Here is a 27,842-nt window from a genome sequence, read left to right as displayed (position 1 = left end):
GATATCTTTTACTGGCCTTGACCTATTTTGAGTAGTACTGGCCCGGTCTCACACACGTTTCTTTACAGGGGGTTTTACCCATCTGCTTGAAGATGCATGCCTGAATGGCTAGTTTGTTAAAAAGCAATTTAGTTTCTTTTAAAAATGTCACTTCAAAACCAAACAAAATAAAAAACAAACCAACCCACAAAACAAAACAAAAAAAAATCAACAAAAAGAAACCCCAAAATCTAAAAGAAACCTCGAACCCAACGTTGCTTATGTTTCCCAATAACAACAACGATATGTAATACGTAATTATTCTGTATCTACCTGTGTGAATATACATTTACCACCTTCTCTTTGAGCAGTTTCAGCAAATACAGTATAATTCCTTAATAATTGATTTTCTCCTTTATGTTTTCAGAGGCAACAATTTTAAGCTATGATGGAAGTATGTTTATGAAAATACAGCTCCCTGTTGTGATGCATACAGAGGCTGAAGACGTTTCTCTGCGGTTCAGGTCTCAGCGAGCTTATGGCATTTTAATGGCAACTACTTCTAGGGAATCAGCAGATACCCTGCGTTTAGAGTTGGATGCAGGACGAGTTAAACTAACGGTCAACCTAGGTAACAAATTCTTCCTCCAAGAAATTAGCATTTTCTTTACATTTTTCTTTTTGCTTGCAAACATTTATGAAACAGCCTGTTTTAACATTAAAAGTAAACTGAAATGATATATAAACACATGTCAATGCAACATTTGTGTATGTACATACACACACAAGTACATGCTCATTATTATGATTTATTTTCTTTTCTTTTGCATTTTTATATTCTTTATATAGTCTTAACATACTCCATCACAATATTTTTGTACTGTTGTGTATTCTAAAAAGAGAAGACTAGTTCATCAGTGGTATTTTGGAGCTAAATTATCATTCCTTGTTGTGGAAGATTGGTCTCTCTTCACAGCAGCAATTCCACAACGAAATGTGCGAGCAGGAGCAACATGTGCGTAGGTCAGTTCAGTTTTACCTCCACCAATTAATGTACAGCATGCAGCTGTGTCAGAGGATCTCTAGCTTTAAACACTGAAAATGCTGCAATTAGGTAATTAGGAATTCCCACTGATGGATTTCTTGGTCTCCTTTTTTTAGGTGTCAAATCTGTAGTAAATCCACCTCCTTTTTTAAACGATTCTGTAGTGGTATTTTTGTAGTATCGAACCCTTCAATGCCCAAAGACTGCGGCCCTCGGCAAACAGCCGCGTGAACACAGGAGGCACAAGCCCTTTTACAGAAAAAAAAATAATATTAAAAATAATAATTTGGTTTCTTGGCTGGAAATAATGGCCCAAATGTTAGATGATGAGTGCCTGTAGTTAAAAAAAAAAGTGAATAAATAGAAGTGCTTCTGCCACGCTTATGAGCGAGGCCAAGTCGGGGCCTGCACGAGAGCAGTCCGCGGAGGGACACCTGCCTCGTGTGCGGTCGCTCCCATGCAGTGGCACGCTGTTTGTAAAGGGAACGAAGTCTTGGATTGCTTTAATCGCAAATTATTTCCAGACAGCATGGGGAGGGGGAGAATATCACCAGCTAACCCCCCCTCCCTGCTCCATAAAAGCGTTGCTGAGGGCAAGGCTGCCCCGCTGGCTCGCCCGGGGCGGGAGCAGCGCCGCAGCCCCCGCCGGCCCCCTCAGCGCCCACCCGCCCGCCAGCGCCTTCTGTGAAAGGGGATGTGCCGCTGCTGGCCCCTGGCTGTTTGCAACCACTTTTCTGATGCGGTTGACGACACATGACAAACTCAGCTATATGGAAACAAAATCTAGGTTTGATGGTCTATATGGTCCTCAAAGGTATAAAGCAGGAGTAGCTGTACAAACCCTGTAGTTATGGCATAGGTGTCCCCCCCATCCCACCCCAGTAAGAAGTGCAGGGAGCCCAGCAGAGGACCCTGCTATAGATCAGGTCACTCTATATACAAACCACCATCCTCTGCCAGTTTTTGCCTGCTTCTGTCATTCAAGAAAATAAATAAATCGATACCCTAGCAATAGAGCTTCTTCCTCCAACATCCCTCTTTCCCTGCCCGCTCCTCCCCCCCCCCCCATTTCTTTTTTTTCCCTTTTCCTTTTTTTTTTTCCTTCTCTTTTTTTATCAGTCAGGAAATAATCCAAAAATAGCCAGGATTCTCTTATTTTCAGCGCTTACAAAGATGCGATTATTTTCCATATATTAAGTAGTGAGCGTTGGTTCCTCAAGCCTCTACGTGAAGCCAACGTAAACCCACAAACCCTTACTGATGGGCCTGGGTAACGAGTTTTGTACGTTATGGCTTTGGTTTTGAAGACCAGCCTTTGAGGTATCCCATCCACGAGCTGTCCAAGGTGTCTGGCTGTGGCCTGGCTTGCTCTATGACCCATCGTGACGGAGCACTTTTTAATTGCACCCTGAGAAATTACCTGTTCTTTCACAGATGGGGAGAAAGCTGCAGCCTGCCTCAGTTAAGCATCTTTGACGTTTAAGTCCTGCTTATTTTTTTCCACTTAGATTTGTCACCATGTAGCTTTGTTTGAAATTGGCCATTTTTACCCTATTTGTCGTTTCTATTTATAAAGATTTATCGCAGTATATCTGGGTTATAACAGTATGTAAAGACTGATGATATGGAGTGGCCATATTTGCATGTGTCTGTCCCCGGAAGGGTGGACTGTGATTTTATTGGATGTCTGCAGCTATTACCTTGAAGGATAAATTTTCATTTTTCATCTATTCTTCCCCATCTAGACTGTATCAGGATTAACTGTAATTCCAGTAAGTGCCTATTCCAACTTTTTAAAATGTTATTCCACCATTATACAATATGCAAATTAGATGAAAAAGATTGCGGACAGCTTGCAAGCGCTTGATAATTTATTAATGAAATGTGATGATTAATTATCGCTGTGTAAAAAGTCATCATATGCTCTAGCGTGTATTTTTTGTCCTTCCCATTGGACATAACTTTTAACTAGAATACTGAAAAAGGAAGTGTTCTACAGGTTGTAAGCATACATAAAGGAAATGGTACCTGTAGTAGTGTATTATCCTAGGGGGGCTATTTTATTTACAGTAGCCACGGAATTTTTGAACATAATCTGTCACCTATTGTCCCCCATGTCCTCCTTCTGGTTTTCTTGACCTTTTACCTCCAACTTGTGGTGAGAATGTTGGACCATAGTTGTCTGTGGTAAAAGAATTTCTATTTTATTGTATTTTTTTTTAATCCTCCTAGACAATTAACTGTACCTGGCGGCTGCTTATAACACAATTGGTTTTGCTAAATCTTTTCTTTATGGAAATGTGATACATCACAATAAGGACATTATTAAGTCTGACAATGACCGTACTTCTATGATGATTTTTTACACTGTAATCATGTAAGAAACCTTAAATTGAACAATTTTTCTCTGTGATGTGCATGTTTATGAAACAGAGGGAAACATTTGCCAGATGAATGGACTAAATTTTAACTTCTCTGATATTATTTGGATTAAGAGGCTATATTCTGAAAGGAGAAAAAGGACTGTGATTTTATTTTGAGTCTATGGAATTCCTGAATGGTGTCAACAAAATTATTGATAGTAAGTATGGTAGATTTGAGTTTTGGGTTGTTTTTTCTTTCCCTTTCTAACAGGTTTTGCAGGCCAGAGGACTGGCTTTATGCAAATAGTAACAAAGCTAAACAACAAACTGTGGAGGCAGAACTTGTAGTTGTTAGTAGTTACCCAAAAGACAGTAACATAACATCCCATAATGGTTTTATAGTCCACAAAGAAAAACAGGGAACTGCAGTTATTTATAATGTGTCACCTGCTAACAGATTTTGCAATGAGTAACTTTGCGAAACAAATATGCGGCACTTGTATTAAAGTTTTCTTGGGGCAAGTTTTTAATCTAAATTATACTTAAATCCAGACAGACTTTTCAATACAGTAAAGGAAATGCTTGCAGGTACTAAGGCATAAAGATAGCTTCCTCATAGTAAAAAAAATAAAAATAATAATAAAAAAAATGTTCAGCTATAAAGACAAATATTTCCACTTCCCAAAAATGTCCCTTGTTCATTACCAAAATGTATAAGATCATGAAAAATCTTGGAAACAGTTTTGTTGGTCTCACAGGAGACTATTTTGTTCTCCTGACAAAGTCCCAATTAGAAAAAGATTTCTAGGTATGAGACAAGCAGTTTTTTGAGCAGAAATGCAATGAGTTTGCCTGCTGCTGGTAAATTCCTTTTTCCATAAGAAAAGCAATATTGCTTTTTTCTTAATTTCCTTAATAAAATAAGAAAATCCCTCTGAAAAGGGAATTACTGGCGGGGGGCGGGGGGGAATAATACCAGTAATAAAGCCACAATACAATAGTTTGGTTTTAATCTCTTTTGAATAAAATGAGGTGTCATAAAAATAAATTTAAATTATTTCTGGGTTCCATTTTTAAGCAAGTTTTGGATCAATAGAGAACCTACAAGTACAAAGGAATGAGCCACCAGTTAGAGGATTGTACACGGGAGAAATACATGTTCTGATTTGAATTAGCATTTACAAAAAGTTCTTGGTCTCATACAGAAGCAGCATAAACTCTGTACAAAATATCCTTGGTATCAAATACTCATAAGTTATTTTTCTTTACAGTTTGTTTATAGCCTTTTTGTTAATAGAAATGAACTTTCATGATTAGTTCCATCTCCCTTTGGTGCTTGTGTACTGAACAGGGTTTTGTGAGCTTTCAGTGCGGTAAGTACTATAATGCTTTTTTATCAGCACTCGCTGTAGTTTTTCAACAACCAGATAATATTTCATGATCAATTTCGGTGTATTAATTTTTAGATTATGAAGAATTATTGCACTAAGTAGCCCTTAGAAAATGCTTGCTTGTTAGACAATATAACGGCTTTTAGTGGAAGACAAGCAATTGATTTGAAAGCAACAGCATCCAGAACTTGAGTCTTAATTTACTAAACACTGTAATAGTTCAGTGCCTCCGTTGTTGGGTTTACTGAGAACTGGATGTACTTCAATCCTGATTTTATGTTGACAGAAGTAAATCTGGTCTTCATGACTGAGAAACTTTTTTCAGATTTTCTCATTACTGTTGCTTAGAAATTAGTCATCTTGATGTAATTTCACTGTTTCACTACTTATAGCTAGACTAGTAACAGCATTAAGATCAGAATGAAGTTATTTGGTTTGATTGGGGGAACAGGTTTGGGGTTTTGTTTTGTTTGGTTTTTTTTTTTTTTTTAAAGTAAACCTAAACAGAAAGTAGACTTTTGCTTGAGAGAAGAAAACGAAAATATGAATGTAAACACCTTATTTCCTACAGTGAATTACAAACCTAGTAAATAAAATATTGCACCTACTCCTCCCGTTTTCCCTTGAGTGCATGGAACTGAAACATGTCTTCTGCTCAATGCAGATCAAATGACCAACTGTTGGCTGGTCAGAGCTGAGATTTTGGTAGCCCTTTGTTCTGCACTTTGTCATGCCTTCACCTTTAGCTAATGTCCTATCTTGCAGAAGAGGTGGCATTTTGTGGTCTTCCTTGTTTGAAATACAGATTTTTTTTTTAAAAAAATTCAAGATGTTAATCAGATGTCAGGTTGCTACTGATCTTATGTCACCTTAACAATGTTATGGAGACTATTCACTTCATGCTGTTTTTTATGGGACTCAGTGGCATACTAAACTCAGACTACTTTTATTTTGTGCTAGGCTAGAAGATGGATCTCTTTATAAAACCTTACGCCACTAGAAATTCTATCTCATGTCAGTCAGAAAATGCCATTGCTGAAATGTTGGTTTTGTACCTCCTTCAATCACTTCAATTGTGTTCTTCAGACCTGCAAGTTTACAAAACAGTATTGTCAGGCAGCAAAATAAATAGTCCTTTAAAAACTGCAGGTACATTTAGGTCAATGTTGAGGCTGACATCAGGAGAAAGGGAGAAACTTATGAACAGAAACGGCTACTATGGTTTCAGTATCAGTTTTCATAGACTGAGGAATTCATTTATAAAGAAGGTTGGTGTGAATGATTTTTGTTGAAATAACATGACTGCAGCATTCCTTGGTATTAGTTGTTATGTAAAAAGAACTCTTGATTGCTATACAATTCTTAAACGTTACATACAAAATTAATGAGCTAATCCTTAAAAACTGCCTAAGAAAGAAATACTAAAAAAATAATTAAAAAAATACATTTCTCCCCTTCAGAAAGAAAAATAAATGTTACCTTTTAATTGCAGACTGTAAAGCATAAATTATAAATATCAGTGAATCCTATTAAATTTAATGGAGTTTTCCCTACTGTTTCTCAGGGACAGAATGTCATGCCATAAAATCTACATGGCAGATCAATAACAGGTTTTGAATGACTTGTGAACAAATTCAGGTGTGCTGTATCCATATTTTTCATTGATGTAACGTTAAGGGCTACTATCCTGACTTAAATTCCCTTCTTTTTTCCAGTTTTAATGCTTCCAAAACACTAGCATCCGAAAAATTTCAGGTACCTGTAACTCTAGAGGCTGCTGGTTTTCACGTGCAGTATACTTTTTGCACAGGCATATGTAATCTTACATGTTATTTTATCTTTTGTGGGTTTTTTTGTTCTTTGGTTGATTTTGGGGGGTTTTATTTTTTGCATTGCTATCATTTCAGAGTATAAATTCTCTACCTTTTTATATGAGTCAGCAGAGCAGGGCCATTAGATTTTTATGAATTGATCCATTATACCAACAATAATGTTAACTGGTAAATGGCTGGCTCTCAGTTCTGAATCTGATACTTTTATTCAATATGAAGAGATACAGGCGAACACTATTTTTGAACGCTGCTGTGAAAGATTGCTCGACTAGTGGCACACGTTGGTGCAGAAGTGATTTAGGTCAATTCTCTGGTACGCAGTTTTGCTTCCGTAGGCAATAGTTCCTCGAGTAATTCCAGTGAATTCAGTCATGCTCAAAGGTAGGACTGTCATAAGGAATGAGTAAGAACTGCAGAGCGTTAGGAAGCAGGGAGCAGCCATCACTGTGGCAGTACAGGCGTATGCTCTCCCCCAGGGAATGGATCAGCAGGCTTTGCGGGCTGGCTGTCCACCTTTCCAAATTAAAAACAATTTTCTGGGCTTTAAGGCTTTTCTGTTTGACCTTCCAGTGAAGGGCCCCTTCACTTGTGTTTGCACGCACCCCTCCTTCTGCATCTACCTAGTTCTTCATCCATTCTCTATAGCCTTTTTTCCCCCCCTTATTTTCTCACTGTTTAATTTCTGGGTTTTTTTACTATACTCCTCAATCACTTTTCCTCGTACTGTACCTTCACTCTTTTAAAACATCGCTATTCACAGATTTGTACATTACAGGTAATTAAATTAAATTATTCTGTTTGGAATACATGACACATAACATCTGTTACTGAAACATTTTTCCTTGTCGAGGTATCCTACAAATCCAGAGCATGACAAGGAGCTCTGCTAGTTTATTGGTAAATAACAGGAGAATTATATGTATTGAAGAACCCACAGCGGTGTTCAGTTATAGTATATTTTCAGTTCGCATGTAGATTTTAAGCAGCACGGAAGCTTAAATGAAGGCTGTGCATACTTTTGAAAGCTACTGCTTGTAAAAATACATTTTATTGCAATGTCCAGAATCTTCAGCTGTTATTGCAACATCTGCTGTGATGAGCAAATCACAAATACGTTTCCATGTATTAACTTTTCACTACCTGGTGAAAAGAATTATTTACAATATATTTGCTCCTTTGATGCCGTTGGCAGTAGAAAATTGTTAAAATGATACTACATTGTAACTCCTACCAAAATCTAAGACTTTTATTTGGCCTGTTGTCTTACACAGTGCTTATGAGTGGTGTGAAGTGGTTTTTATCTTTCTCTCATTCAGTATGGCTGACAGTCCCCTAAAAATACATAAAAGAGCTTTACCACAGAGGACATAAAGCAAATCAGCAGGGTACTTCAACTGCAAGTTCAGTCAGGGATTCCCCTCTGTTTAGGGTGTAAAATTTGAAATAATTCCCTTAAAGCTTTGGCTATACTTTGCAGATTTAGAATGTGGGGTCATGGGATTCTTTCTCATTCAGCGATATCACTTTAAAGACCCCTTTTCACATGAATCCCTGAAAAACATGGTCGGCTGCTGCACAACAAAATTAAAACCAGACGTGGCCCTTTTAAACCAAGTTCTGATTAAAGTCTACTAGTTGCTAATAGGAACCATCGTTTGAATCATATCAAGGGAAACAGGTTGAGAGAAACAAAAAAGGAAAACTGCTTCTTAACACCTCTCACTGGAGCCCTTAGTACCTAGTCCCGAAGCTGCACTAATACCAGCCTGTATCTTGTTTCAGGCACTCTGTTGTGAAGTGAGGTTGAAAACCACTTGGCTAGGAAAAAAAGTTCAGGTTTGAAAGGAAAATAACCTGTATAAACATAACCAAGAGGACTATAGTAGTTCAGGGACAGCCCATGATTTATTCTGTACTGCCACAGAAGGCGGTTAGGAGGAGGCATCCTTGTGATTCCTCGTTTCAGTTTAATACAGGGTGAAAAGAAGTTTATGCCACACAAGCCCACCGTACTGCTGGGCTTACTGGAGGTGGGATGGCAAAGCCATTCTCCTCTTCCTGCAGTCTACTTGCCCGCCTGCCCTGCAGAAACATAGTAGCTGTTTCCCCTCACTTATAACCTGCTTGTGCTCCTCAGGAGCACCTAAGGTCTATGACTTGGCTTTTTTAATGAAAAGTCATGAGCGTGCAGTAGACATTTCCCAGATACTGTTAGATGTTAACACTCAAAAATATTTCTGAGAAAGTCATCTCTGCCCCTTGAATGGTAGGAGTGACTTAGCTGAGAGCCAGCAGGGCTGCTGCTGATCTTTTTTTTCCCAAATGTTTCACATACCATCCTTTGGGGTTTGTGCCGCAGAATTTCAGTCTTTTAAAACGTTTTTCATTTACTTTTAAAATTGTGTTCTTGCAGCTGTCTTCCTGTCTGCCGGTCCCGCTCTTGCATTGCTCGCTGCTTTGCTGCCAGCCCCAAAGGTCAAGAGCCTGTGTGGTGAATTTGACTAAAGTGACCCATTAACAAAATTGTTAATTTTAACTTGCTGCAGTTTTCTAAGCGGTTTTACCACGTGACACACCCACTGTAAGAAGAAGGGGGAGGCAGGAATGGTGCAAAGACTGTAGAAAAACAGCCTCTGGTAGAGAGCAAATTGCTTTTTTTGCAGCAATGCAGACTTGCACTGTCCCAAAGGGGGTTCATCTGGCCTACATCTGAGCAAGCACAGCCTGTAAAAATACCTGTTATTTACAGAAAGGCAGAAACACCACTTGAGATGTGGAATGCTTAATCTGTATCAATTAAGGAAGAGGTATTTCAAACAGCTGAAGGGAAATGTTGGAAGGGTAAACATCTGCATCTTCAATTATATAGCATAACTATTTTTTTTCTCTCCTGAATTTGACTTATAAAACGAGCTTCAAGTTGAACCTAGCAAATATCTGAGGCCCAGTTTAGGGAGTTTCAAGCTTGCAGAAAAGCCATTGAGTGTCAAGAAGAGGATGTGCAGTAGGAGATGCCAATAGAGGGGATGCTATGCTTTTTGACCACTCACGATAACAAAGGTTTGCAATCTGTTGTGTGTTATGGCTTTTTGTGAAATTTCATATGGACCTTGTTTGGCTTGAGAGAAGGTTCTGAAAAGGTAACAGTGAAGGTATATTGGACTTCTCAGTGTGAGCTCTCTCCCTTAGTGGGTGATAAAAAAATAATCAGTCTTATACTGATGTCTCAGATACAATATATGCCTTGGTAAACACAGAAATCTTGAAGGGAAATACTCAAGTCATCTAAAAAGCAGCCATTTTTACCCCTTCCTTATCCAGTTATAGTTGTTAAAAGGAAAAAAAAATTAGAAATTTGAACTAATAAAGGACATAAGAAAATGTGAATCAACCAGCAAATTGTAAAGAAAACTTGCGAAATCTTGCACATGTATAATTCGTCAGTGCCAGGGTGAGGTCCCCATAAGTTTCATCTAGCTCAGGCCTGAACCTGCGTAACTGGGGGGTGGGAGATAATTACCATATTAACCTAGCACACAAAAGCTCAAACCTTCATTAAAGTGAAAATAAGTGCTTTAGATTAGCTGGCTGACCATTTAAGGCTCTATCATATCTACTTTCTCCTTACTGACAAAGCTTTCGAGGTTGGCTGCTGGGGATTGAAGGCTTTGCTCTACCAGCGCTTTCAGCCTACACGAAGGACAGCAATAGAGCTTATTTCCATGTCTGCATTCTATTTGCTGCTTATAAACCCTCATCTGTGTTTGCTTTTTCTTAGCTAGCAGAGAGGAAAATTGCCAGTAGTCTTCTGGCAGAATGTCAATAAAACATCATTTCAAGTTCTCTTACTAGAAAACAGATGTTTTTCTTTTTTGTGTGTGTGCTTCTTCCCTTTCTTTTCACTCTTTTCATCCATCTTATTTTTATCTTTTTAAGCCCCACATTCTACTTATGGTACTTTAAAGATATAACTGATTGAACGGGTGCCTCAATAATCAAATATATAGTAGTAGTGCATCTGTTGCTTTATCAAGGCATGATGGTATGCTCTGGCAACAGCCAAATACAGTAAAAAAGGCAACAGTAAAAGCTTAAACATGTAGTTTTTTCAGTGAATTTGAAAACTCATACAATATGGATGGTTGCCTTAATTGATGGTGAAAAAAAATCATTAGGTTAATGTTCAGATAAAGACTTGCTTTTTTAGCACTACCACATAAATATTTTCAGAAACTTCTTTAGGATTGCCTAAAAGCAGTAGACTTTCCAGTTGTGCTATTTCAGTCTATAGTTCAATTTTATAAGGCCAGGTATAGATAGTTTTCAGTTTAGTGTATATGTGGGGCTATAAGCCAGGGCCGTGGGGTGCTTATACATCAGCTGGCTCTGAGCGTTGGCATGCTGGCAAGGTACTACCCGCAGAGCCCAAGGGAATAAGTTACTCCGGCCTGAATTCTTAAAGGGCAGGGGGAGCAGGAGAACCTCCAAAACACTAAATATGACATGAGGACTCTTGAAGCACAGGAAGGCAAAGACTGCTGCAAGCGTGTAACCTCTCCTGTTACCAGTAAGGACAAAGCAGCCTCCAGGATGTGCGAGATCTATAAGAATAAATTGTCTTGAATTAATATATCCTGATTTATATGCAAGGGAGTTGTGTGTCTAGCTTATACTGGTGCTATCAAATCTTTCATAAAAAAGACTTTTCTGAAAAAAGTAGACCAGACGTTTCTACTATTTTAATGGGAAGAAGTGGTAGAAAGTGTTACATGTATAGCAGGTCCTAAATTTATCTTAATTTACTTTTATGTTTTTCTCATTTATCTTTTGAGAAGCAAGATGACTTAATTGCATTTCAGGACTGGTGATTAAAATTACCCTTGTATTTTTTTGCATGACAGAAAGCCAGTGCTACAGTCTAATCTTTTGGGGATATTGAGGAATGCTGTTCCAACCACTAGTAGCAAAGCAATTGAATACTTTTTTTTTTTTTTTTTTTTTCTGGAGAAGAATATATAAAAGCTAATGCAACATCATTCATGTTAGTGAGCTGGGCTGCAATGGTAGTCATTTCACAGTAAAGCACTGCTACCAGCTGGTCCCCTGGGAATGTCTACTGACATGTTCACAAACGACTGAGAGGAAAAGAGGAATACTCAGATGCTAGTATTTGCAGATTCAATTATATTATTTAGGAAAATAAAATGTGGGTTTTCTGAAGAGTTTAAAAATGCTGAATGACTGGATAGTAAAATGGTGGGTGAAACTAAATATCAACATGTATAAAGTAATTAATACTTGAAAAAAGTAACCTTAATTACACAAAACCAGCAATGGAGTCTGTTAGCACTGAGCTAAAGAAATTGAGCAGTCATTGTGAATAGCTCTTGTAAAACAGTTCAGTGCTCAGAAGCGACCAGAAATCCCAAAAGATGTTAGTAGCTGTGGAGAAAGGAAGAAAGACCAGAACAGAAAAGAGCATTATGCTATTGTGCACTGTTTATCCACATCTTGAATGTTGCATGTGTGTTTAGTTCCTGTTCCTCATGATGAACTTAAACAGGAAAAATACAGTGCACTGCAACAGGGAGGATTCCAAGTACGGGTTGGCTTTCCTACATGGAGGAGCTAGGCAAACTGGGGAAGGGTGTGTGTGTATGTGTGTTGAAAGATACATGGGAAAGGATAGTTTTATAAAGGTATGATTACACAGCCATAAGAAGCATCAAGAAGTTAGTAAGTAGTATGAAACTGAAATAATACGTCAAGGACTTTTGGCGATAAGGCACTTTTTCTAGCTTCAGTGGTCCTTAATATGTCAATCACTGGAAGCTGTGACTGTGTTAGAGTAGTAATTACTGTACAGTGGCTCTGCTCTTCTTGGCTGCTGTTGAAAGCCCAGTGCTGGGCCAGGTGGACTTGTGGTCTCCCCTGGCAAGGCCACCCTCGTGTTCCCAAATAGACTGATTTTATTTATTTATTTATTTATTTATTTTTAAATAGAACTTAATTTTGTCATTGGGATTAAAACTGATGATCTAGATGCAGCCTTAGCTCAGAAAGTCTGTAAACTGCTAGCTTCTACAAGCTGATAGCAAATAGTTAGGGGAAAGTCCCTTCAAATTGTTCCTTTTCTTTCTAAACATCAGTTGCTGGTCACCGTTGAAGGCAGAACACGAGACAGTACGGAACTCTGGTGTAACATTCAGTATAGCAGCAGTTGTCTTCTGCACCGCTTCCCCTCTTACTTTGCAGTTTCTTTTCCTAATCATTTATACCCTGTACTCAGAGCAAGCAGGAAATTGCTAATGAAAGTAATGTGTGAATCTATCATCAGTTGGGTTGTATGCAGACATTCTAAACTTTGTAATCAGATTCTGTGAAAATCAGAGTATTATGACACAGATGGCAGCAAATGACACAAGCCAATATTATAATAAATATTCAAAAATCAATCATTCTTAGTTACCAGTCAAATTAGGGTAAACCATTAATTAATTAGGCTATTTCATATGTACTAAGCATTGTGCATAATTTTTTGGCTTAGTACCAAGAGTTTTCTGGCAAGAAATTCTAGTCTGCAGTTCTTTAAAAATAACAGCATAGTTAGCATTCAGTATTAAGAAAAAATAACTAAATGCTGTTCAATTGATGATGTTTTTAAATTTATACTCAGATTGGAAATACTATCAGACTTTGTGTGTAAATACCTTTATTTACTTTTCATATTATTCCTCATTTTTTTTCTTAAGACTCTGTTTCTTAGAAATAATGCTGTAATGATGATAATTTTGTAATACTTATGTGGAAAACATTTAAAAGTGCTTATAAATGAAAATTCTGTGGAGAAATACTGCAGTCTTTCCATTACAGGATTACAGTTTGAAAAGTGTTTTTAAGGTGATAGAAACAGGCATTTTTTCCCAAATAAATGTGTCTAAAAGGGTGTTAAAATCATTAATGGTTTAGTTCATAAAGCATTTAAGTATATTACGAACATGTGTAGGACTTCTTCCGAATATGATGCCTTACTGAATCAATGCTCCTATGCTTACCTCTAGAACATTTCAAGGAAAACCAAACAAATTGCCATCTCTCTGCAGGTAACTACAGCTTTTCTGATCAACACATCACATGCTCACTGCCATAATTCTGTCCAATACGTACTTGAAAAGATTTCATATAAGGAGTATTTGAGGTTTTTTAATAAAACAGATATATGTGGGTAAGAGATAAGGGAGAGGGGAAATACAGAATCGGTGAAAATTGAATAGGATGCCTGGTTCTCACTGACACAGCCAGTGAGTGTTGCAATAAGTCTAACATATATTGAGGTAAATTGTCAGATTTCTGTGTCCTTCTCATATTGATAGATATTAGGAATGGAACACTTCTGTATCATAAAAAAGTGCAACCAACTTCAGTAAGAGTCAGATCAGATCAAGAGAACGAATCTGCTTAGGGAAAGCTTGACTACCTCTTCAATCAAAGAAAGAAGGGAAGGGGTGGGTGGGTGGTGGAATTACCAAACTAAAATTTTAAATTGAAATTATTTTGATACATTTATACATTTCTACTGCTGGAAGTCTGGAATAAATCCATGGTAAGCCATTATGTTACTCCCTAAGAACTAAGATCAGTGGGATCTGATTGCAGACGCTAGGGAACAGTATATGGGCATAGAGCCTTTGCCTTTTCTATACATAGCACTCTAATGCAGCAGTAGAGTCCTCTGCCTATTTGCATAAACACAAGTTCACAGAGCCTGACTTCTGAGCCATCTGTGGCACCTTGACGGTCCCTCCTTTATTAAGCCTGCAGAAAATACTGTGTAAGTATGTATTAGTTTTAGCTGCATGACTGTTTCAAAAAAGTGGGCTATTTTATCACTGCTCCACTCCTCTGCAGCAAGTCATCATTTCATAAGTTCAATCTTGATGAAGATGTCTAGCAAGCACTTCGCTACAATATTATTCTCCATTAATGTTATAAGAACAGTAATTCATTTTTCAGTATGCTTTTTTTTTGAAGAGCTAATAGTGTTAAAAACATCTATCCAGTGCATGTCACTGATGAGCAGTTTCTTATATTAAAACCACTTTCTATCTAGCACATTTTGCATTTGTGTCCATTAAAATGCATGAAATATCTATCATAACATTTTAAGCACTCAGTAGCTTATTACGGGAACCACATAACTGCTTCCTTATTATCTCTTTTTGACAATGACTTTAATGAGTTATATTCAGGTAGTTGTTAAAATTTCCATCCAAGCACGTTTCTTTTTTGGATGACATGTCAAGAGGTTAACTTATGCTCCCTTCCAGCTGATTCCTAGGCCTCAATCCATCAGACAAGTCACTTCAAAGGAGATATTGCTCTGTTGAGTTGAGACATCGAGATAAAGTTGGCTTTCTGAGATGCAGTCCCCTTTGGGAAGTGTGCAAAGAATCCTTCAGCAGTTATTTGTCTAGGCAGTCTTGAAGGAACAAGACGCACGATGAAGACCAAGACATGGAATGAGAAAAAGCTATTAAAGGAAAAAAAGGGAGCTGTGGTTAATGTAGCTTATACTAATTCTTTGGTATTATTTCTCATTCATTTTATATTCTGTGAGATTTTTCTCCAAGGAGTGAAGCGCGTGTATGTAGAAAAAAACCATTTCATTAGTTAAAAGTTCCTCTCTGTCTCTGCACATTAAGTCTTTTCTCGCTAATAGTAAAATCTGTCTGGAAAAGAAAGACCAAATAGGTAAGTCAGCAATTCCATCTTTCACTCACATGCCATGAACTGTTTATGTATGACTTGTGGAAATGGGATCAGAAAAGAAGAATAACAAGTACAGGTAGTATGCTCAGTACCATCTAAGGGATGCTAGTTTTACCAAAATGTAAGCACTATAGCTGTGGAGTATAGGTGAAAATTACCTGTTGGATTTGTCTTGCTGTTATGCTGTACTTTGAACTGTCCCTGTGGTTTTTCTTATGTGAAATTTCAGCAGCTTGAAAGCCAGTATGCTGTTGTGAGGAGGGAACAATGTACACTGTGGGCTCTCAGGGAAAGAAGTGTTCTTGCATCTCCAACTAATGTTTTGCAGATGATAGGAGAGACACTTAGGAAGTCAGTTGACGAGCTCATCGGCTATAAATAAGAGCAGCACTAGCTAGAAAAGACTACAGCGTGGATTCTTGATTTCCTAGCATTGCATAAACCAAGATACAGAGCACACCTTCAGAAAGTGTGAGTAGGAACTTCTGTCAAGAAGCTTGTTTGCTTTATTCAACAACAAAATTGTCATTCACTGGCACTAAGCACAATCCTTAAGAGATAACAAATGGCAGAAAAGCATTTGAGAGATTCTCTCAATGTTGAAATCAATTCCATCTACTCAATTTTAAAAGTCATGCTGTTTTAGTTTTATATGGGCGTGCAAGAGACGGAGCAAGCAACAGCCTGGAAATAACAGATAGGAAAAGCTGCTTGACTCTACACGTTGTTAGCACGCAAATGCTTGAGCAGCCGTAATTGCAAAACAAAATTCTCAAAAAGTTGTGAGTGAAAAATGAAAAAGCTGAAACTCACTATTGCAGATGTCACAGCTAACTTCAGTTTCGTTTGGCCACCATAAATATATGCCTGGGAAAGTAATAGGTTTAGAGGCAGCTGAAGCGTAGCATGAAAAGTTTGGTGCAGAATGCAGAAAAAGCCCTTGTTTGCAGGTAAGAAACACACCTTGGTCTTTTGGGTAAGAAACCACATGAAGAAGCTGGAAGTGTTGCTGAAAATTTACATTTAATTAAACACCCTACTAAACTTACACAAACTGTCCCAATTAAAAGTGGTTTCTCAAACAGCACTTTTCTTCCTGATAAAATCTTTATTGGAATAAGTGCATAGTAATTATTCAACTTTTATCTCAGGAATCCTGAAAAAGTATGTCTGGGAAAAATGCTGGGTTTTTATAGGGAAATATTTATAGGTTCTCTTATAATTAGTATTCAGATTGGTTTTCTGCAGATAAGAAATATCAGACCCAACTAAAAAATGAAAGAAACATTTAAAGAATATTTGCAACATTGTCTACAATTTCAGTCTGAAAAATTCAGGGTCTTTTTCCCTTAAAAAAATGTTACATTTATAATATAGATTCAAATGACTGTTACCGTGTACTGTTTAACCTTTTAAAATAGTACTAGAGCACTGGATTCTTAAGGTACATATTCACTTTATATGACCCTGCTACTGTTAATGTCGTAAGTGCTCTGCCCTATCGCCCATGTCATTGAGATCATCAGGAATCCGAAATTCGGAATGAAACCTGGTGCAGCTGAACCGCTGGCTCTTCCGAAGCTGAAAAGGTCCAAAAGTAGTCATGAACTGTTACCCTGTAGTGATGGAACTTTATGAAGATAAACATGAACCAAGAGCGACTTGACATAGTGATGAAGAAATATAAATTAGAAAAAGTGTGGGTTTGCAAGTATTTTGTGAAATAGTTTAGGAATATGCAGGAAAATAAAGGTAGGCTTGTGCAAGTCAGAAAAAATCAGAGACAATCCCACACCTGCTGAAGTCAGCAGAGGCTGTTTATAGAGCAGAGATCACCCTTTGTATTCACCTATTTGTAATTTCTGAAAATAACCTGAAATGTCTATTTTAGTGCTCCTTGCTTGACTCCTGTCTACGTAGAAGCATCCAAGAATAAGCAGTGTCAAGAAATTGTGCTTTTCGATCCTTGATGAGTATAAACATATTTTAAAACTTTTAAATAACAAACAAAAATCCTTAAACGCTGTTCTCTTTACCCTTAACTAGGCAAAATGTTATAATTCAGCATTTTCATTTAAAAAAGAAAGGATATGAGTGTGAAATTTAGTTGTTACTATTTTATAACAGCTGTGCATTGGGATGAAGACACCTGTAAATTAAGAGGAGCTTATTCTTAAAATAAAGTCACAGTCCACATTTTTTTCCTTTCTGTGCTAACTAGTTGCCAATCTGCTTATTCTTAAGCACAATGTGCAAGATATGAGGGTAAAATGAAATAATTTGAGTGTGTTTTTTGTTATGTTCATTTTGCCTAAACATAAAGGTAATGTTTTATATAAAAAAAAGGTAAATTATGGAGAAGCATACTTAACTTGTGCTTACTTATATTTTGTAATGTACTTCAGAGTTTTGACAGCCATGGTTTGATATAAATGGGCACAGTCAATATCAAAGTCAGAAAGGCTAATGTGTGATCAAAGCTCTTTTTTGCTTCTTTCCAGTTGTCAGTTATAATCTAACAAACTACAACAAATATTCCAATTCTCTCAGGGGGAAAAAAAAAAAAAAAGCTCAAGTGTGTACCGACTTTTTCTGCAAAAATCACTGTAGGTTAGGTTATTTTTCCTTCACGGGGCTGAAGTGGAAAGAAAGAGGGTAAACCTAGCAGTAGAGAAGAGCAGCACCAGTTCTTCAGACCCATAAGGAGTGTTTGCACCGTCAGGGTACGCTTAGTGACCTGCTGCCTGTAGCTGCCCTGTATCTCAGTCCTCTTTGTTAGCTGAGTGACAGCGATTTGCAGATCAGCAACGCAGGTCCAGGTTATCACCGCTCTTTAGACAGCCATCTCACGGTGAAATCCTTCTTCCAAATCAGAACTCCTCTAGATCTCTCTCAGATTCAGAGGAGACGGCAGAGTTCCTCTGGAAGCTGGGGCACTGAGTTTGAGTAGTAACTTGTAGACATGATGTCTAAGGAAAAGGAGATTGCCAGGTGTTATCACTCTATTTCTTTGAAAGGGCTTAGAAGAATGTTCTCGCTTTTTCTAGAAATCCAGACCAGGGAATGTATTTTTTCTCTGCCTTTGTGTTTTCTATGGTTTGAGGTTTTTGGTTTGCATAGTCAAAAGAAGGATGATGAGTCTGCAGAGATAAAACTCGAACTTTTCTTGGGAAAGCAGTAAATGAACTTGAACTCATCTTAGGATCATTTTCCCCCCCTTCTTTTAAGCCCACACCTCACAAATCAGTACTATTGACAGAACTCTGATTCCATACAGAATCAATGAATATTAGAGATCCCGGCTGCTGTTAAAGTCATATCAGAACAATGAGTATTTGCTTTTAAAAAATTGAATATTGGTATTGCTTAAAATTGGGGGTTCATGCTAGTCTTGCTACTGTTTTACACAGGAGTTGCCAAGTCAGTTCTTATAATTTTCAGTCCGATTACTGTTATAGGAAGGGGAAAAAAAGCAAAGACTAATAACTCGAGATGAATTAGCCATTTTTTTTTTCTACCAGTTTTACAAAGTGTTTGTTAAATAGAAGTTGAAAGTAATTTTTCATTAAAACAAATTTTCATTATGAAAAAGCTCTCTAATACAAACATTCTGTATGGGAAAATTTCAGTATTGTAAATGAATTATAATTTCCCATTTTATTTTTCCTTCTGTGATACACTAACTTACAGGATTTTCCTTTAAAAACCAAAGAACTAATTTCAGGTGTGTATATATATATATATATATGGATTATTTCCACCCACCCCCCGTCTATTATTTAGTGCCACTGTGTCTAGATGAGTTCCTACAGTGACGCAGCTCAGCTTCTTCGTGCCCTTCCTCTCCTTGGTGGCCAGACTTTCCAGCTGGCTTCCCTTACTGTCATCCTTCCGTAATCTTTCCTCAGGCTCTGTTACAGGAGTGTTCTGGGAACTGGGGAGCTGCTCGAGGAAATGGGATAGCTTGTGAAATGGCTGCTTTCCTAATGTGCTGAAGTAGTTTAGGTAGAATGAAGTCAAGGACGTTGACTTGAGAGTGTTCGTGTTAAGTGCATGTTGCTTAAAGCAAAGCGCCTAAACATACTCAGCCTAAAATTCTTGGAATTTTTCATTATAGCAGCCATGTCAAACTAAGGTAAAAACAAATTAAGATTTACGAAAAGTCACGCAAGTAGTTTGTGAAAGTGAATCTGCTGAATACCAATTCAAAGCCCTAGCATTTGGGTGCACTTTAAAAAATTTAGCATGATTCAAGGCAGGGTATGACCTTATGGTGTGTTTGTAATGCTGCGTGATGTTTGCAAGTGCACGTATTTTTACCTGCAGTAAGTACAAAGTAAATAATCTGGCACTGAAGCTTGCTTTAAATTAGCATAGAATTGCCATGTATTGGAAGTTCACGCTCACCTTAACCTACAGCAAAGTCAATTGTCAAGTTCAACATAATTTCTGAAAATCTGGCTGAAAACGTTCAGCAGTGAGCTGACAAAGCAACAGCCCTATGTTTCAAGCTCATTGACTTTGCTGCGCTTTAGTTCAGGGCCTTGGGGCAGATTCATAAAACCTTTAGTACCTTTAGCACATTTTCTGATAGTCATGATCCTCAGAGAACAGTACAAAAGAGAACCTGCACTCTTATTAAAAATACAGGGATCTAGCTGACTTCTGCTTTTAGCTTTTAAAGATACTTTTCTTTCATTATTTCCAAGAAGAACGAAAATTACATGTCCTTAGGGCTGTTTGTTTCACTTGCTTAGATATATGACTTACAAAACTAAATTAAAATGTAGCTGATTCCTAACAATAAATGTTTTAAGTAATGTGTTGAGAAATGTCTCTGAGCTGTGTTAGAGGTTTTGTAACGCAGTTACAAAATCAGTTTTATCCTCTCATGTACTCTGAGTTCACATATAGTTGCAATTGCATTTTCAAAACTATTTTTTCAAGAAATATGGTTCACCTTAATATAGACCCAATTAACAAAGCACAGTTCCCAGTTTTGCGAGCATGTGCATGTTCTACACATACTTTGATGTGGCAGGAACGTGTAGAGGCTGAGACTCACAACTCAAAAGTTTACTACTTTCTGATGTTTCTTTCTCTCTCATCTTGGTGAAATTCAGTAGTGGTCCTCGTTCCGCTTGCAGAGAAAGGCTTTCACGAGACACTGTTTACCATCAGCACAGCACCTTGGCAGACACCAAGAAGACTTAGATTTAATTTAGTCTGATAGATCTATGTTCTGCCCTCCCATCTTGATCCACTGGCTCTCTTTAGATACTTGTGTGTCACCAACAGTTAATATCTCACAGCTCTAAATGAATTAGTGGATGTGAGTATGTGCGCTATCATGCCCCAACTTAAATAGCTCGCTTAAGGCAAAAGGTAGACAAAGCTGGGAGAGGGGACATGCCGAGTCAGACCACGGGCACGGGTAGTGAATTCACAGAAAAAAGAGAAAAGAAACAGGCAAATGATTACAGAAAACTGTGTCCTCAGACCTGGATACGGTACTTGATTCCAGGACTGGTTGGGGTTTACATCCTTCTCTGGATTTTAATTCCCTGGTGCATGCGCTACATATGCTGGTTTTCCTTAGGAGTGAACTAGATCAATACTAAATGCAATCTGTTTGTAGTCTGGTCATGTAGAGGAAACCGGTAGAATTTTCAAATGTACCTTGTTTAGCTTTCTGCATTTCTGTATGAGTGCATGTACAGAAACAGATTTAACGTTATATTTATGTTACTCAAAAAAACCCATGAGCACATCTATTCTACAGCTGAAATGAAGGCTAATGAATGATATTAGCAACTCTGATTGCCTTCATTTTAATTTCTGAAATGTCAGGTTTTGTTTTTAAAAGTATCAAAAATACCCTAAACTGCCAATACTTCACCCAAATTGCCAAAAGCAATTTTGCCTGTAATAAAGCTATTGTGGGCTGGAACATTTTGATCAAGCAGCGCAGATTGATGTTTTGCTTGATACTATTCAGTGAATATGCTGTTCTTGTGGAATTTTCTGTATGACTTTGTTAGGAAGAAAATACAGTTAACAAAAAGTCTTTGACCTGCAATAAGACTTTCTCAAGTTAATTTACCAATTAGCTTTAAATGATAAACTGATACACATCATTGATCTTTAAAAGGCAACTAAGATTTTCTATTAGTAAGAAACCTGCATAGTCGGGGAATTTCAGGCTGATGCAGATGCAGTCATTTAAAATACAGTTGATTCACTATAATTGTTGGCTTCTTAAATTCGAGTTTGCAAATGAGTTATTTGGAAGACCAGAATTGTCTCTGCAGCCAGCCACCAGGGAAAGGATAATGAAGATTAAGATGCCTTCCCCTATTTATTTTGTGTTTCTGCATCTAGTTCTGGAGGAATCTTTTCTGAACTTGTGCTGCAGACTGGTGTGTCATATAGCTGCCCCAGGAGGGTTGCACAGTGGCTGGAGACTGGCTGCTTGCTGAAACACAAACCTAGATTACAGACATGCTAGATTTACCCTGGAAACCAGGATAAATGAGGTGGCACGGTTTCCTGGTTCTGCATCAGGTGTTTACAATAACACTCTTAGGTGTCTCTTGGAGCCGCTCAGCTGTCTTTAGTTTATGATGCGGCTTGCTATGTGTATTTTATTTTAGCTGTAGGACTCCATCTGAAACCCTGGCATCCCTGATCTCAAAGTAATATTCCCTGTTAGCTAGAGTGATCTCAGGTTTTGCCCTTTTGTCCACTTACTCTCTTAATTTTCAAATGGGAAATGCCACCTGACACCGATTACTGCAGTATGCGTAGTTATCTGTTAGCGAACTAGGCTGAAACCACTGATTTTTTTAATACTTTTTTTTTTATACAGACCAATAGAGAGTAATGATTTGCCTGTAACTAACTTGGGTTCCATAGGTTAGTATAGCATTCACCAGACTATTCACTGAACTCTTGCTAATCTGTTTACTTTGTCTTTCTTCTGATACTTTATTTTTGATACACATTTTTGATGACAGAATCAGGCTCCCCATTCGCAGAACTGAAGGCCCCAATCAAGTTTGGGTGGCATTTTGGTATACACCTTGATGCTGGTGCATGGCGTTGCAAGAATCAGTAATAATTCCTGTGTTTGGTTCAGGCAACGAGTTTTGAATGTGTTTTGGTACAATGCCAAAAGCTAGTGTCTTGTTTCAAAGTGATTGGGGTTTCTGTGAAATTCTGTTGGCTAAATGATCTCCCAATTTAAGTACAACAGGATAGATACCTACAAGAGAGAAAGTAAGTCTGTGTGTTACCATCAATTAACAGACCCATCTGAATTCAGCTAATTTTCAGCGCCTAAATTAGGCTGAACAGGCTCCTCACAAGACAGCAAAGAGAGCAGGAATCTTTAAAGGACATTTAGAACATTCACCACACTGAAAAGGAGGTTTTTTTCTTCTTGGCAGTTCGTACTTTTTGCCTTTAACTTTAAAAAGGGCCAAAGGTAATTAAGTTCTAGCTGAGGTGATGAAAACAAGCTATGCTGAACTTTGGGTGCCTAAGTAAAGCTGTAACTTAGGATGCTTGGGGCTCTACATTTGTATATCCTAGTTCATAATGAATGGCATCAAATCAAGATTTGCACCTCTGACTGGCTGCACAGTCTGTGTTTTCCCATGTAAAGACGCGGTTGTACAAGCAATTATCTGCTTTTAACTGGATGTGTAGATTTTACTGGCATGATGGACTATGAGCAAATTGTGGGATCCATAAAAGTGCCTATACTTTTTTATTTGGTACTATCCATTCGCTCTAGGGATGCATAAAATCTAGTAGTTAATTAAGCCTTTAAAACAGGAAAAGAGCTGAACACAGATGTTGGTAATAAATTTCATACTTAAGCGAGAGCAGATACTTAGTGGATTTTTGCAGGTTACAACTTGCATCTGAAAGGAAAGGTTTATGATTAGTGTATTAATATCTGAAAGAATTAGTAGCTCAGAAAGTCAGCAAGTGCTGGGTACATGAAGCAAATCAACTGTATCGTGTCTAGAAGAGAGAAATGATGCCAGGGGAAGGACAGCATGGGAAATAAGTGTGGTGGGACATCAGGTTGGAAGAGTAATTATCAGTCCATAGAAAACAGAATTATTATTTTTTTTTTTTTATTAGGGCTCTTGCTTTTCTTCTCATGGAAAATATTTAAAGAAAAGAAGGGGGGAAAAAAAAAGCCCCAACCCCCCAAAAGTGGCAGTATGGCAATATGCCAATTCCTATTTAAATACAACAGCACTTTCTGCTGGTGCAATTTGAATGAAATGGACTCAGATCGGTGTAAATTCTGAGTAAGACTGGAGAGCCAATGATTTAGTAGATTTATAGTTAATTCATGATAAACCAGGACAGAAGAGTCTGAACTGTTATGATCACAATGATGCTTAAATTAATTTCAGGTCACTGTATTTGAAATTCAGTGAGGAAAGTGCTAGCAATGTTTGAGGTTGGCCAATGCCATTGAACAAAATCTGTTCGGACTTTTCTTCTGCAGACCTTCTACTCTTGTGTGGTGTCCAGGAATTCCTACATGGGTTTGTGTTCTAAGCATTTAGAACACTTTCTCCTAAATGCGCTGCTCACGAGCACATTTACTACTTTTATATACAAAAGCATCTTCTTGGTCAGGAAGCAGCCCAAGACAGAGATAGGCTTTGGGAAAGAAAAGCCTCTTCTTCCATTCAAGGTAGCTAGTTTCCATGAGGCCAGGACTGCTTTCAGTGCATTACTCCCATGGTGTGTTATACCCAGGTTCAGCCTTGTCATAGCCATTTGAACGTAGTTCCCCTTAATCCATAAACCAAAATAAATTTTGGGTTGCGTGCACTGCAAACAGAGGCAGCTCACAGGTACTTCTGACCTGATTTTTTTTTTTTTTTTACTCTGAGTACTCTTGCAAAGGAACTAGACTGATACATAGGAAAGCGTACATTTAATTTGACAACAGGAAGAGTTTACAAGTCCCTAACCATTAAAAGATAATTGAAATATTTGCCTGTATAAATGTGAGCAGCCAGGTTGGATTTGATATTTATATACACGGAGGCACCTTTACGTGGATGTGACACTACAGAGGGTTGTTAATGTGAGAGCAAATTCAAATTGCATATGCTTTATAGATCTTTTAGAGATCTGTTGTGACATAAGGGAGACTAAGGAGTTCAACTACTTAAAGTAATAAAAAAAAAAAGAGTTGGGCTAACAAATTGAGAAGGGTTAACAGGTTTAAAATAATAAGTGATGTATTTTTAGGCAAGCCTATTGACTTTCCCTAAGATTTTTACTCATGTCCTTTAAGCATTTTTTGTAAATTCATCCCTTGCCTCTCAAATCTAGTTTGAAATTGCATCCATTGCAATGCCCAATAGAATACAGAATAATAGGAATTGCTTAGAGTGTTATTCACTGCATCTATATCACCATACCCAAAGATAACTTTATTCACTTATTCTTTATGCAAAACTGGTCTTTCTCTTGTCAACAAAAGTAAACACGTAAGGAATAGAACAATTCGGGTAGCTGGCACCAGTGTGTACATATCCAACTCTTTCTGCTGGGTTTGCACACCTGGTGTAGCCTAGTGTCAATACAGTGGCATGGAGAAAGCAACATGATGTTATCAGAACCTCACTGCCTTTGCTGCAGCTAGTATTTTTATTCCTGGAGGTCCCTTGACATGCTCAAAATAGCAAAGACTGCATATAAAAACAGGACAATAAACCAGCAGCAATTTAAAAAAATGCTGATAGATAATGGAAAAAGTCTAAGATTAAAACAGTCCAACATGCTGAACAGCTCCATCAGGCTTTTAGTGTCTTTTTCCCTCTGTGCAGTCTTGAAGTCAGAGAGGCTTTGATTTCAGGCAATGTCATATAGTACCCATACATTAATAGGCCTCGCCCATCACAGTTAGCCTGCACTGGGTGGAAAATAATCCAAAAAGAAATGTGGAAGAGTTTCAGAGCCAGTGGCACAACCCTTTTAAAAGAAGGCTGACACATGGGCTGCAGTCACCTGGAAGGACGCAGTGGAGGTAATGGCCTGACTCAGTGCAAGCCTAATGTGTTTGTGTCAAATGTCACTTTATTTTATGACAGTTATCAGCAGCCTTTGTTCTGCCACAGGAATGGCAAAACAGGCCAGGGAGGTCTTCATTTTGCAAGAATGTAATATGTTAATTGCAGATTAACTTTTGGCAGTCACCACATAGGTCCAATGGCTGGGGTTTGAGCACAGAAGTTTGGATTGATAGATTCAACGCTTGGTCAATCACCCGTATCAATGATGGTTCATAGTCAGGATTTTTCTTTTTTTTTTTTTTTTTCCTTGGTCAAGAGTGTAAAGGACAATTTCTATAATCATTTTATTCTGAGAATTTTTTTCCTATGTATTAAAGATACCCTTTTTCCTAGATCTGTGAATACTTCAGTTACTGCAAGCACATTATGCTACACAAATACAGAGTTGTATTTGCTTCAAAAGTGTTGTACTGCTTAAAAAATAGCCTATTACAAAAAAAAGTTATCCATTAAATGAAAAAGGAAAGTATGGTTTGAAGGTGCGCTAACATCAGAAAGTACTGGATCTGAATATTAACAAGTCATCTGGATGATAAAAGTAGAAGATTATCTTCTGAGAAGCACTAATAAACAAACATAGGCTGAGAAGCTGACATAGATTGAGAAAAAGTAGAGCACTCGTGCACACACATTTACCACTGGTACCTTTCCCCAAAACTATTTTTAATGAAGGAACAAAAGTCCTTCTAAATACCTGCTGAAGTTCTCCTGGCTGCAGCAATCTCATTTCTTAAAGGCTTGAATATGACTGGAAAGTGCCTAACTAATTCCATGTTGACTGTGCCTGTTTATGACAACCTGGTTCATTAAATGTGCATCTACAGTACCTTTCTATAGCTAAATATACATTAGAAGTGTTTTAACGCAGTAGCTCTATATTTTGAGGTTTGCTTATACTTTGTAATTTTCTTGCTTGATGTGATCTTTGGTGAGTTTTAACATTTGCCCAGACAGTCTCTCTGTCTCTCTGTCTCTCTTTCTCTGTGAGGTTCACATGTAAACTGATTTAAAGATTGCATAATGACTGTTTGGCATATCCTACAGGCAAAGGTCCAGAAACCCTTTTTGCTGGCTATAACCTCAATGATAATGAGTGGCACACAGTGCGTGTGGTTCGGCGAGGAAAAAGTTTAAAGTTAATGGTGGATGACCAGCAGGCCGTGACAGGTAGTGTGGCATTGTGACTCCGTGGTACTGGGGGGGGGAACACAAAACAAAACACTACAGAAGTAAAATGCCTTTATCTGAAAGCAACACGTAATTTCTTTCTTTTCCTGGGTAAGATCCAAAATCCGTGTTATGCATCTTGAAATACTGGTGCTACAAGCACGTTATTACACTTAATGTTACTCTAACGTCGCTGTTGGAATTAATGAAAACCTTCATGCTGACTTAAATGAATGTTTTTATACAGTAATTGGAGAGAAGTGATTTGATATATCACTAATGAGAAGGCAAGTAAAATGCTTTTGGCGACACACTAAATTTATACTAAGGTTAAACTCAAAGCCATTGCTGTATGAAAGAATTTAATAGATGTTTGAAGGATATTCTATTGTGTTTTAAATCTTGCATCAGCTGTCCTCAATAATTAGCTCTTAGGCAACAGGTTTTTCTCAGATACTAAAACAGCAGTTGGGATGGGAGAAAAACCATGACATGAATGCTAGCAGGTGTTAGAAATATATTCCTATGTATAGATTATAAGAAACGATAACCAAGAAGACTTTGATTCGGTTCTGTTAAAGGTAAGGCTTACATATGTGGTGTTAATAGCAACAGACCTGGCTTCTGGTCCTGATTCCTTGCACAATACAATGTGCCTAATTTTGTGTTAGCTATTTAGTATTTTCCTTTGTTTTCATGTGGTATTGCATCACTTTTATCGTTGGCTCTAAGTTTGTGGTTTGGTTTTTTTTTTAATGGCAACAATTTTTAAAAAGGAAAGCACCTTCTTTAATAGTCCTTTTTCACTTCAGCAGAACACTGAAGACCATGTTGCTGGTAGAAAAATAATTGCTGTGTATTCATATAGTTGCAAGAATATATTTTCTAGAATCAGAAATTACCAATAGATCTTCCAGAGGTGAAGAAAAAATTTAGTCTGTGTCTATGATAATGGTTTGGGTCATTCTCCCAAGAAAGTTGGTGGCCTAAACCAGTTATTTTCTTTGTAAAAATAAATGCATAATATTGGAGGAACTACAGTGGAAAATGTCATTATCTTGCTGCTTCAACTGCAACTCGAGTAATAAGGCTACTTTGGGGACATTTTCTAACCAGGGGAAGCATTTTAGACCTGAATAAAACTATTGTGTCTAGAACTAAATGCACACTTCTTGGGCTCC

At 37.7% G+C, this 27,842-nt stretch overlaps 1 protein-coding gene across 22 annotated transcripts in view; it reads left to right on the top strand.

The window, feature by feature from the left end:
- The window catches only part of NRXN1 (neurexin 1), a 725,766-nt gene that overhangs the window by 314,348 nt on the left and 383,576 nt on the right, over positions 1–27,842 (top strand). For 14 of the 22 annotated variants that reach the window (XM_040611876.1, XM_040611872.1, XM_040611867.1 and 11 more), the window contains 3 exons: positions 407–610; positions 2,770–2,796; positions 26,539–26,661. In XM_040611876.1, coding sequence (XP_040467810.1) covers positions 407–610; positions 2,770–2,796; positions 26,539–26,661 — 354 coding nt within the window. The remainder of the gene's footprint in view (positions 1–406; positions 611–2,769; positions 2,797–26,538; positions 26,662–27,842) is intronic. The other 8 variants (XM_040611882.1, XM_040611881.1, XM_040611879.1 and 5 more) reach the window with 1 other exon arrangement.

Source organism: Falco naumanni, chromosome 12 (assembly GCF_017639655.2).
Source record: "Falco naumanni isolate bFalNau1 chromosome 12, bFalNau1.pat, whole genome shotgun sequence".
NCBI lineage: Eukaryota > Metazoa > Chordata > Aves > Falconiformes > Falconidae > Falco > Falco naumanni.
The sequence above is the reverse complement of the archived record's forward strand: the minus strand, read 5'-3'. Positions and strand labels throughout refer to the sequence as shown.